This window comes from Cyprinus carpio, chromosome B5 (assembly GCF_018340385.1).
Source record: "Cyprinus carpio isolate SPL01 chromosome B5, ASM1834038v1, whole genome shotgun sequence".
NCBI classification, from domain to species: Eukaryota; Metazoa; Chordata; class Actinopteri; order Cypriniformes; family Cyprinidae; genus Cyprinus; species Cyprinus carpio.
Window position 1 is genome coordinate 5,340,968 of NC_056601.1, and position 12,586 is coordinate 5,353,553.

Below are 12,586 nucleotides of genomic sequence, written 5' to 3' on the forward strand. Positions count from 1 at the left end.
CACATAAAGACTGCAACTTTATGGCATAAATTGGCAACTTTGTAATCTGGGTAGCAATCAAGTGTGTGTATGTTGTTAATGACTAGTATAAGAAATATTATGAAAATTTGATCTGATGATAGATAGAACTGGGGAAAAAAGTGTCACCCTGAAATGCTAATAAACCAAAAAATACATTTTACACCAAATTCATAATCCATGTAATTGTAAATATGCTACTACCTTTGTAGTGTGCGCTCTCTCTCTCAGGACAAATGATTTTGTACACTTCTGTAACTACAGGTTTCTGGGTTCAGTGCCCACTGAACAGCGGTGTTAAAGGGGTCATGAACTGAGAAATCAAAATGATATATCTTTTAATATACTAGAAGTGATTTTGCTATAAAACATTTTATAAGTTTCAGAACTCAAAACATAAATGTTAGTCTAAAAACTGCTTATATTGAAGTCAACCTTTCAAAACGACTGGTTGTGGAATATGCCCTTTTATGACGTAATAGTGTGGCTAAGCACCGCTTCCGCTGAAGATCATCAGCACCTGATTCTACATCACTGCCTGTTTAGCCCCGCCCACTGATTCGCACATGTAGCGTAAATAATGAGAGAGGCAAATGCAGGTCTACGCAGAAATCGAAAGATACACTTTATCTTAATTTTTAATAAAGTTCCATTCTTTTTAATGAAGGTCACTATTGCTTTGTCTGTTATTACAGATTGTTTGATATTTACTGAGTTATAATGTGTTTTTAACCTAAATCACAGCAGCGTACATCTGTGAAGGATGTAGACTGTCAATCATACACAATTTACTTTCGAGTCTACAATCCTGCTAGGTCTATTCAAACAGGACAGAAAATAGCCTATAAGTTCTAAATTATAATGTTTTCTGATGTAAAAATCTTGATAACATTATATAAGTGGACCTCAGAGAACAGTACAAAATAAAAAGCAAAGGCAGTTCATGACCCATTTAAGCTATGTTGAGGTGTACTTTACAGTTACGTCAAGTCATATGTGTAAAAATACATTTACGAAATAAATTCTGTCATGCACAATAAATAGACTGCCACTCGGTTTAGTAAGAGTCATTTTATGTGTTGATTACTGTGAAAAGGTCATGAGTGTCCTAGCTATCTTTGCAGCTGTAAAGACAGGAAGTGTCTTAAGCGCAATGCTGGCCCTCTTGCCTCTGTGCAACCACAATGCAGATTCAGAGCATAACAGGAAAAAAAATGCTTCCTTCTACAAATATGCAAAATAAAGTGAAAGTACAAAAAAATATATTACAACTTTAATTTAAAAAGACTGATATAAGCAATGTACAGATTAATTTTTTTAAACAAATTTCAGTGTACAAAGAGTGTCAAAGATTTAAAATCTGACTACATTAAAAACAACATAGTATTCAATCTAGAATAGAAAGTACAGTCACACCTGCTCTACTATACAGATCTTAGATGTGATAATCCTTTACAAGAGGTACATTTATATATATATATTTATAGATGTGATTTACTGATACCCTGCCCCCACCTTACGTTGTACAGAGCCATCAGCGTTGTCTTTGTGGTTACTGTCTGTCTCTGCTAAGAATTGTATCAGACGGCATCACACGTCCTGTGTAGCACAAGACACCATGAGGATTGGACAAACTAAATCTTTTCTTTTGCCCGAACAGCACTGGATCCATCTGTTGATATTCGTTATAACCCTTATAACAGGTATGTTTGAGAGAATATGTGACTGTGACACACACACACACACACACAAAGAGAGAGGATTTACTTTTTTTATATTTAGGCTGGTACCAATCAAAATGTTGAGGTCTATAAGTTTTTGTGAGGATTTTGAAAGAAGTCTCTTGTGTTCACCAAGGTTGCATTTTTTAAATCATAAATAATATTGCAGTAATATTGTATATTATTACATAATAAAATAACTACCTAACTGTTTTATGTTTAAAAGTAATTTATTCCTATAATGGCAAAGCTGATTTCTCGGCAGCAGTTACTCCAGTCTACAGTGTCACATGATTCTTCAAAAATCATGCTAATATGCTGATTTGTTGCTCAAGAAACATTTTTTTATTATAATCAGTGTGAAAACAATTGTGCTGCTTAATATGTTTGTTGAAAGCATGATGCATTTTGTTCAGGATTCTTTGTTAAATAGAAAGTTCAAAACAACACTTATGAAATATTTCATAACAAGGAGAAGTCTCTACTGTCCTCTTTGATCAATTTAATGCATCCTGGCTGAATAAAAGTATTGGTTTCTTAAATTAATTTCATAAATGAAAAATCGTACCCCAAACTTTTAAATGGTAGTGTATTTATTTATTTATTTATTTATTTTTAAGGAAACTAAGTTAGATAGGCTACAGGAAAAGAAAATACAGGTTCAAAAGCAGCTAAAAATAAAGAACGTTTACATTTACTGCTACGCTGATTAAAAACTAATATACTGATCACATTGAAAAAAAAAAAACTTAAATTATAAAAATTGTTGTTTGGACAATTACATAGTTCTTTATTTGCACTTCATTCTCTGTTTGTTTTCATAGGGGCCTTGACAGATGAAGATGTGATAAAAGCTCTGTTGGGTGGGAGTGCGTCTTTTAAATTTAAGGTTACAACAGGCATGAAAGTAACCCTAGCTGTATGGAAAAAGTGTCCGGATCAGAAGGTTTTTGTGTTCAGCCCCATCCATGGACTTAAAATATTTGACAACAACTATGCTGATCGTCTTTCCATAAAATCTAACCACAGCATTCTACTGGATAAATTACAAGAGAGTGACTTTGTGACTTACTGTTACGAACTCACAACTTTCCCAAATGGGAGTCTTCAAGGACAAAATAAGCTAGAGAAAACGACAGAAAATGGTGAGAATATTTATTTTATAAGACATCTCCCTCAACATAACACCAAGCATAGTGTTGTTATTGCAGATATTTTATATTTATATAGAAATAAAAACATTTTATTTTAGTCACACGCATATCTAGAATCAAGTATGAGGGTCATGACACAATAGTAACAAACTCTTTAAAAACATAATACTCATAACATTCAAATTAAACGCATCCTAAAGTTCTGACAAACTTCATGCAATACAAAAAAAAGAGAAGGATAACAAAGTGCGATCTGTGAATATATGTCTGAATATTTGTTTTTGCATATACGTATAGTTTGTTTTGACTCTGTTGTAACTGTATAATCTGAATATAAATGTAGTGATGTTTGTCTATGCACAGACCTGCATTTTTCAAAATAATATAAAACAGAGAAACTTAAAGAAATAAAAAGGAAACATTGTGTTAATCTTCTCGCAGGTGATGTGCCCATCATGATAATCTCCGTGGGTTGCAGTATAGGTTTAATAGTATTATGTGGAATCATCGCAGGAGTGGTTTGCTATAAGGTAATAATCCCAAACTCGTCCACATTCTAAAGAACAAAACAGTATCTGCTGAATTCAAAGCAACAACATATGACCAAGTGGTTTAGTGAATGATTAAAAAATTAATTCTGCTCATGTTTAATGAATAAAGACCAGTGTGAGTGCCACACACTTTGAATGTGTTGAAATGTGTTTTAGTAACATCAGGTGTCATGTTTCACCACATGTTTAATTTGACCAATATCTCTTCTTCTAGAAGAGGAAAAGCAACACTGCGTTAAATCCTGGAGGACCTCCTGGCAGTCAGCCCTCTGTGCGGCTGAAAAATAAGAAGCGACCCAATCGCATACGCTCACAGAATGAAGAAGATGTGGAGATTGAAGACTTCAATTACCTGAATATGAATTAAGATAACACACATTATGTCTATAATGGATATTACTGTGAATATTTTTTTTTTTATATAATTGACTGCTTTAATGACAAAAAAGAAGTCAGAAAAATGCCATGGGCAACAATAATCCCATATGGATTGTTATATGCACTCTTTTCTTTCTAGCTTTTAAATAGACTTTAGTTCATTCTTATTTTTGTATTAATTTTTATTTTGTAATAATACTTTTATAGTACTACTTTTATTTGTCTGTGGCAGTAAACATTTTGTCTCTTTGTTTTTGTTTTGTTGTGCATGTTGTTCTTTTTCCATCAAGATAACTTAAAAAATATGATTAGGATGATTAGATGATGTTTATTGGTAGTTGTGTTTTAGTCATTGATCTGGCCTCAGTCAAAAGCATGCTGCTAACATCATTATACTCTAACTGAGTTGCAGTTATGATTAAAGTCTTGCCTGAAGTGTGTCAAGTAATGATCACTGTAACTTGAAGAAGTCAAAAGTGCAAACAATCATCTTAATTCATCCTACCAACTTGCATTACCCTTGTTGTTCAGATGGTGGCAGTGTACAAGATTGAATGATTCCACGCAAGGCTGCGTTGCATATAAATATCTCTATGGATTTTTGTGAAATATTACCACTTCCAAAAGTATTATTAACAATAATGTCATTAGTAACTTAGCAGAAGTTTCAACTTTTGTGAGCAGAAATGGCATTAGTTGCATGTTGACTTTTTATTCAGTTTCTTCAGTTATTCAGTTAACCACAAGAAAAGTCACTTCCTGACTTCTGAGTGATCTTTCAGCCCATCAGCAGGAGGAGCAGAATGGTCTCTTTTTTTTTGTGTTGCATTGTTTGAAGTCTGATTTCCACTCGGTTTGATCTTTTGTTCTGACTCCTCTCAGATTCTGATGACATCACTGCTGACTGACTGAATTAATCATGACAGCATATTCACACAATAGTCATTAACATATACTACAGATGTCACATCTCACTGCTTCCTCTTCAGAAATGCAAACATACAAATAAAGAGCTCTTGCACAAAGCCACAGAATAAACTGTATTACATGTGATGCAAAGTAACATCCTGCTGTGTCTTTTAGGGTCTCACCAACGGTTTTGCCATTGTTAAGTTGCACAGGTTACATGTAAATTTAGAGTCTCACTCCATTAAACGTCAGACCACAGTTTTCTGTTTCCCTTTTTCCTTGCTTATGGTGTATGCTAGAAATATCAGTGGTTGCATTGTGGTTTTTGGTAACTGTTTGTATGCAATAAGTGATTTTCATTATAAACCAAATACTTTATGACATCATTTTATATCAATAAAACATGACTTATGCCATCATCCTTAGAGACTAGCACATGTATAACAGTAATGATATATATATTTACTAAATAAAAACAATCATGTCCAGTAAATATAATTTAATTATATATAAAAAATACCTGCATTTGTAACAGAGAAAGGCAGAAAAAGAGAGTTTCAGAAGAACCCCTGCATTAACAGACATTTCTGAAGGAATCAACTGATTTTTATTGCATTAAAAGCCACTTTTAATGTCCAAGAATCATTCTAGAGTATTTCATCCATTATAGCCTATAATTATAAAATTACTGGATATTATATAAAGGTTATATAATATTCAGTATATGTTGTTTTACATATTAAGAGCAACAACAACAAAAAGGTTTAAACTTAAAATACAATTTGTGTTAAAATTATGTCACAAAATTATGCGTTCTCTGCAAATGAAAGACCAAGCTTAGCTAATGCTAAGAAGTACTGTGTCTGCTATATTTAGTATATTGAGTCATGCAATACACAAGTCACTGATTGTGCTTCAAAACGCTAAGTTAGGGAATTTTCTTTAGGGCCTAAGCGTTTTCACTTTGCTAAATTTCTGTCTGAGCATGTTGCATTTGTCAGGCACACGCTTCATGTCATGATCATGACAAGCACAAATTAAAATAAAAATGAACACAGAACCACAGAGAAAAGCACCGAATTCTCATGAACACAGTGCATCCTTTCCAATAGCCTGCATTTAAAACATTTATTTTAACTGATAATTTTCATTTAATCTCAATTATTTTCACACCACCTAATCAAATGTTTATTTTTCAAATAAAACTAAGTTCCCCTCGTATGTCATAAACAATTATTTAAAAAAAGAAGAAAAAAAAGAAAAGAAAAGAAAAGAAAGGAATATAGGCCAAGAGTTTGTAACAAGACTTTTAATCTTGTTACAATGTATGCAAGGGACGAGTTCTCGATCTTGTGATGCTGGATCACATGAGTAGATGAGATTCTTGTTTGATTTGATTGACTGAACACTTTGCTCATCATCACCATCAGCCAATAAGAGGCCTCCTATTTAATCAGGCACGCTTTAAATCCCGTTCAGTTGTAAACAATAGTGACAGTTAATCATTTCGTTTGCTGGTTAAAGGTGAGTTTATTTTTTACATCTCAACTTTAGTGGGTTTTTTTCTTGTGTATATGCTTGAATTATATTTATGTTTCAGTTTCAGCTTCGCCTATAGTGGATAAAGTCTTTTTAATTACTTGTTTAAACTTAACTTTTAAAAGAAGCTGCTTGAATGTGTTTATTTTTTTATTTATTTTTTTTGGGCTAGTAAAACTTGCAAATGTTGAACGTCGTATTAGTTGGCTTTGTGCTTGTTCAGGGTCTTTTTAGTGCAACTTGCACACTGAGGATTTTCTGTGTAACTGGTTAAACTATTACTACTGAAGTCTGTAACTCCTGTTACATCCCTTCAGATTGTATCTTGTTTTCCTCTGTCACGGTCATCCAGGCAGGATGATGTTGTTTGCCTCACTCCTCACTCTATGCTTGAGTGCAGTGTTTGCTGCTCCAAGATTAAACCTGCATTTAGATGATCACTGGCACCTCTGGAAGAGCTGGCATGGAAAAGACTATCATGAGGTGGGTAGTATAAAGTCTGTAGCTAAACATAAATCGCACAACTGAGAAGCAACATCTTTACAGAACTTCTTTTTCAATGGCAACAATGTCTGCTTTTTTGCTCAGAAAGAAGAGGGCTGGAGGAGAATGGTGTGGGAGAAGAACTTGAGGAAAATTGAGCTGCACAACCTTGAGCACTCTGTGGGCAAACACACCTTCCGACTGGGCATGAACCAATTTGGTGATATGGTAAACAGTTCAATATAACTCCTGATTTGTGTTTGTCTACAACATCTAAAGTGACAGATCTGCTGTTAACTGGCACTTTCATACTTCTGATTGACACTATTTTTATAAGATTCTCTTAATAAACCCTTTTGTTTTGCATTTTCACTTTTAGACAAATGAGGAGTTCAGACAGGCAATGAATGGTTACAATCATGACCCCAGCCGGAAATCAAAAGGCTCATTGTTCATGCAACCCAGCTTTTTTGAAGCCCCTCAGCAGGTTGACTGGAGAGAGAAGGGTTATGTCACTCGTATCAAAGACCAAGTAAGCAGTTTATCAAACTAGTTCCTGAAGCTTATGTTTATTCTGTATCTGGTAATATTTTAAAAACTGCATGTGTTGCTTGACTGTTTGGTAACGAAGTCCTGTTTTGTGGTCCTAGAAACGTTGTGGATCTTGCTGGGCTTTCAGCTCAACAGGTGTCTTGGAGGGTCAGTTGTTCCGCAAAACTGGAAAGCTGGTTTCTCTGAGTGAGCAAAACTTGATGGACTGTTCCAGGCCGGAGGGCAATCAAGGATGTGATGGAGGCCTTGTGGACCAGGCTTTCCAGTATGTTCAGGACAACAATGGGCTGGATTCAGAAGAGTCGTATCCCTACCTTGGAACGGTAAGAATCAGTGGTTTGCTCTTTGACTTGTAATGGTAGTTTAATTATTGTGGGTATCAACCTTAAAGGTTTTTGCTCCCATTTCAAACATGTATGATTAAATAATCCGTAATATTTTTTTTTTTTTTTTAAACCTACAGGATGATCAGCCATGCCGCTATGACCCCCGTTATAATGCTGCTAATGACACTGGTTTTGTGGACATTCCAAGTGGTGAAGAACATGCTCTAATGAGGGCTGTTGCTGCTGTGGGTCCTGTAGCTGTTGCCATTGATGCTGGACATGAATCCTTCCAGTTCTATCAGTCTGGTGAGTGATTTATCCCTGAGCTGTGTAAATTTTTTTTTTTTTTTTTTTTTTTTTTTTTTTTAAATGCAAAAACTTGTATGAACTCTTACAAAACTACATGGCTTGCCTTTTAAACCGGAGTCAGAATGAACATCTTACACTCCTAACTTTTTACTGTAGGCATCTATTATGAGAGTGAGTGCAGCACTGAAGATCTTGACCATGCAGTCCTGGTGGTTGGTTATGGTTATGAGGGTGCTGATGTTGCTGGGAAGAGATACTGGATTGTGAAGAACAGGTATGACTTGCTTTAATGATGCACTCAATTCTTTTTTTTTTTTTTTTTTTGTGTGAACTTAACAAACTTGTTCTGTATCTTCTAGCTGGACTGAGAAATGGGGTGACAAAGGCTACATCTACATGGCTAAAGACCGAGAAAACCATTGTGGCATTGCAACATCTGCCAGCTATCCCCTAGTATAAGGCCATTGGACAGTTCTCTGCATTCTGGAAATGCCAATAGTTTCCCCCAACTCTGTTTCTTTTAATATTTCATGCTGTTTTAATTTGTTTTATTAAATTGTAATTTTGTTTTCTGAACGCTTGTTACTTGTTTTATATTAAAGTAATTTTAGTCTGGAGCACTGCCAGTATATTGTATTTTTTGATCCAGTAACCCATTTTTGTTGAGCATAGTTACAGATGTGAACATGGCTCATGTCAAATGTATCTGTAAAAATTGTGCACTTTCTACTTGACCTGTAAATGGATAAATATTAAATCTACTGGTATAGAAGGCTACAAGAGTCTGTTTTTGTGCACGTGGGATCTCATGCAAGCATGGTTTGCAAGACTACCCAAATATGGTAAAACCAAATGGCCAAGCAATAGATTTGTTCTGAGGAGCACCGTTAAAGTTTAGACTCTTAAGCCATTTTCTAATTTTACTGAATTATGCTGTGTAACCCATAAGCTTTTTTAAGTTAAGAATGTTAGGAAATAGACTGTCAAACCAAATGTTTGACCATGACAATTCAGATTTTTTTTTTTTTTTTTTTTTTTTTTTTTTTAAATACTGTACCACATCAGTAAATAATCTGTAATGGACATACAACCTGTTACTAAATTTTGGTGCAAGTTTTTCGTACTGGTTTGCTGCTCTTGTAGATTAAACCAGGCTTCCCATGCAAAGACCCACTTAAATTGTCCTGAACTAAAGGAGTTTGGGCTGTCTCTGACACGTGTGTGTGGGTTTTTTTTTTTTTTTTTTTTTTTTTTTTTTTTTTTTTAACAAACATGGTTTAAGAATTTCACAAGCATATTAATGGCTACATGAAACGTAGTATTACTGAACTTACACATGCACTTGTTTGCTCAAGGTCATTGTTCCACCGAATAAAATGTATTTTATATATCATAGCTATTATTTTTACCCTTTTATTTTACAATATTCACACGTGAAGACTAATTTATACCGATACTCGTAATTTTTATTCTCACCTCAAATTCATGAATGTAAATTTCCTTAACTATTGTATAAACATGCATTAGATGGACTTATTTTAAAGTTGTGCCGCGTCTTGTTGCTTTTCCAATATTTCTGCATGAGCGTAGTGTTAGGACGCCGTTTCTTCTTCCTTGGTGTTTAATGGCAGTTGGCATCCAAAAAAGCTGCATTACTGCCACAATACACCATTTCAAGTTAAAAGAGACACTTCTAGGCCTGCAAAGTGCGCGTGCTTGTTGAGGTGATCACGCGCTGCCTGTTTGGCGCTCGTGGCGGGAGCTGCAGATGGTAAACAAACGCCAGATGACGATTTTTCTGAAAAGTCTGTGAAGAGCGTAGTTATTGAAGTCATTCAGCGCTTGTCAACTTCCACTTGATGCTTTAAAAGTAACTAGTTGTCAAAGACACAGTATGTGACTTGCATTAAAACAAAAAATGACAGCGTCTTCGCCAGAAAGCACTGAGACCAGGTTAGTAATTTTGTTGTCACTGAAATAATACAAACCGTTTGGCCACTGAAAAGGTTTACATTTTCCAATTCTGTTAATGATTATAAAAGAAATTTCATTTTTAAACAAAAATAAATAAATAAAATATAAATATTAATAATAAAATATGAAAGACTCAGGTGCTGAGGGTTAGTATTTATTATTATTTTTTTTTATTTTTTGTTTTTAAATAGCTGGGATATTTATGTGTATGTTGTTTCAAGTTATGATAGGTACTGTACAGTGTATGCACTACACAAAATCCACCAGTGCGTGTTGGTAATGTGCCTAGACATTGACACAACGCCACTTAGCGTGGCTTTGAAGTTTGAGCTGTAAATACGAGAGGTCAGTACATGCTGTGTGTGCTTGTTAGAGAGTCATTCTGAGTCATGTGCTTGGCTTTGCCATTCCACTACTGTTCTAAGCAGCTTCTAGTTATATCAGCAAGCTTTATGGTTATTAATGTTATTCAAGTCATTTCTTACAGCATTTGCTTTGATTATATGTCTTGATAATAATTTGATCATGGTCCATGTCAGCAATGAGTCCAGGAATGATTTGGAGTTACAATGTAGCTTTTGCTTTATTAAAAAGTGCAGCTGATGGAGTTGAAGTGAAAATGCTATGCTTGACTGGTTCTGGTTGTGAACCCTGTCTTTCTTTATTTTTCCTTAGTGTTTTTTCCCCTATTAAAAGTTTATCTTATCTCGAGATAAAAAAGCATTTATGTTAACTAGCTTGAAACTTTTCTTATCCATATTTTTTGGTAAAAGAAAGTCGTATAATAAACATTTCTGTAGCAAGAGCGCCCTCTGCTGGTAGAGACTTTCCTCAACATACAGTTAGTTTCTTGTTTTCTGCTGGTTAATCATTCTATGGGAATGTTCACCATTTCAGAAAAATAAGTATTTATTTTTAGTAGTAGTTCAGACAAGGGTGGTAAATTGACAGTGATTTATTATGATATAGTAATGTGGAGTAAACAAGATCAAGATCACTTTTTATAGTTATATTTTGTCTTCACACAAATAGATTTTTGATGAAGATAGATACAGATTGTATTTATTTACCAGGACAGTAAAAAACGTACTAGGTCAATGCCATTACCTATTTCTTTTTGAATTGTCATGCAGTAAATTCCACTTCTTATTACATGTGGGGTGTGGCCAAAGAAATTAAAATTTCAACTCATAAATTGAAATAGAGATAATACTTTAAGTGTGAATTGTATACAACCCTGTTTGTGATGCTTTGTTCTCAGTATATTTCAGCTATAACTTAACACAGTAGATCATTGTTGGGTTGCAAAATATGAGCCCTGATTCAGTAAAGATGGTAAGCACTTATTTAAAAAAAAAAATTGATTTAGATAACACAGCGCTTGAATGAGTCCCAGTAACCACAGCATTTTTGTGCCAGTGAATACAATGTGTTGTGGACATTGTGTGTTCAAGCTCGTAATTGCTACTTATTTATCAGTTGTGACTTTCTCTTATTTGCTATGTATCTCATAACCGCAGCTAAGGGGTCTCCAAAGAGGCTGGAAAAACTGCAGCCCAAGCTAGTGTACACTGCACTAATGAAAACCAAATGTTTCCATGTTTGTTAGCTTTCAGTATTATACTTTTAATACAGGCTGGTGGCTTGAGTTAGGGTTAGATAGATAGGTTAGGTTAGAAGTGTTCATCATGTAATGAGTTTCTTAGCAAATCAAGTGAAGGCTCTTTGATTTATTTGATTGGATATGTCATGATACAATTACAGCTTACTTTTGTGGTAGGCACAACAAGTTAAAGACCGCTCTTGCATGACAGTGAAGTAGTATGTATAGATGGTATGGAGTCTATTATTTATGTTATCTTATATATTGACTTGCTTTGCTTTTGAATTGCAACAACAGAGCCCCCTGCTGGTACAGAGTTCAGTCTTCACCGCAGAGACATAATGCATTACAGAGAAGGCAACAAAACAGCACAGTGGCTCTGTAAGCTGTTTTCTCTCTTTTTCTTTTAAATATCCTTGATGCTCTTGTAGCAGACCTGTAGTGTTCTGTTAAAATGACACAATTTTAAGTTTTGTAACATATCACAGCTCTGTTCTACCAAGTGTACTTTCTCTCCTATCCACGCTGCTGATTCTTTATCAACACTAACCATCAACAACATGGTTTGCATTTCCTTTCCATAGTAATTATGTTAATCATGCTGTTTAGATTGCCTTTGAATTAATTTCAAATTTCAAATCATAATGTATTTCACAATGCAGCAGGCTAAAGGCATGTAAGATAAGGATATGTGAGCTGCTTTTTTTCTGATTGACATTTTTACGTTTTTATATATAGTACTATTAAGTGTACTGTAGTTATACATTTCTTTGTTTATATGAATATATAATTTTTAGATTTTTAAAATATTGATATATGCTGTTTTTTTAAACACATAACCCCCCATTACTTAAAATGTATTTACAATAAAATGGTAAGCACATACTTTTTTTTTTTTTTTTCTGCTATTAACTGCTAGTCAGCATGTATTATGTTCATCTTAAATTTAAAGAAAGTTGTGTGCTTGCTAAAAACGACTCGCTCACAGTTCATCATTTTAAGTAGTTTCAATTTGGACATGACTGAAAGTGGTGATGTCTGCATGTGTAACTTGTTTTCTTTGTAATTT

General features: G+C 34.3%; 2 protein-coding genes across 3 annotated transcripts; both read left to right on the forward strand.

Annotated features, from left to right (window-relative positions):
* Positions 1–51: 51 nt before the first annotated feature.
* LOC122137433 lies at positions 52–5,169 on the forward strand. The gene is made up of 4 exons (XM_042723829.1): positions 52–1,721; positions 2,564–2,884; positions 3,335–3,423; positions 3,659–5,169. Exons 1-4 carry the CDS (start codon positions 1,637–1,639, stop codon positions 3,809–3,811), a joined length of 648 nt encoding a protein of 215 aa, XP_042579763.1. The 5' UTR covers positions 52–1,636; the 3' UTR covers positions 3,812–5,169.
* Positions 5,170–6,111: 942 nt separating this feature from the next.
* ctsll (cathepsin L, like) lies at positions 6,112–8,717 on the forward strand. 2 transcript variants are annotated; one of them, XM_042723831.1, is made up of 8 exons: positions 6,112–6,255; positions 6,623–6,753; positions 6,859–6,981; positions 7,133–7,285; positions 7,404–7,628; positions 7,769–7,937; positions 8,097–8,214; positions 8,300–8,717. In XM_042723831.1, exons 2-8 carry the CDS (start codon positions 6,628–6,630, stop codon positions 8,397–8,399), a joined length of 1,014 nt encoding a protein of 337 aa, XP_042579765.1. In that variant the 5' UTR covers positions 6,112–6,255; positions 6,623–6,627; the 3' UTR covers positions 8,400–8,717. The 2 variants fall into 2 exon arrangements, with proteins under 2 accessions (XP_042579765.1, XP_042579766.1); XM_042723832.1 differs by having other exon boundaries at positions 6,194–6,255; positions 6,615–6,753.
* The last annotated feature ends 3,869 nt before the right edge of the window (positions 8,718–12,586 follow it).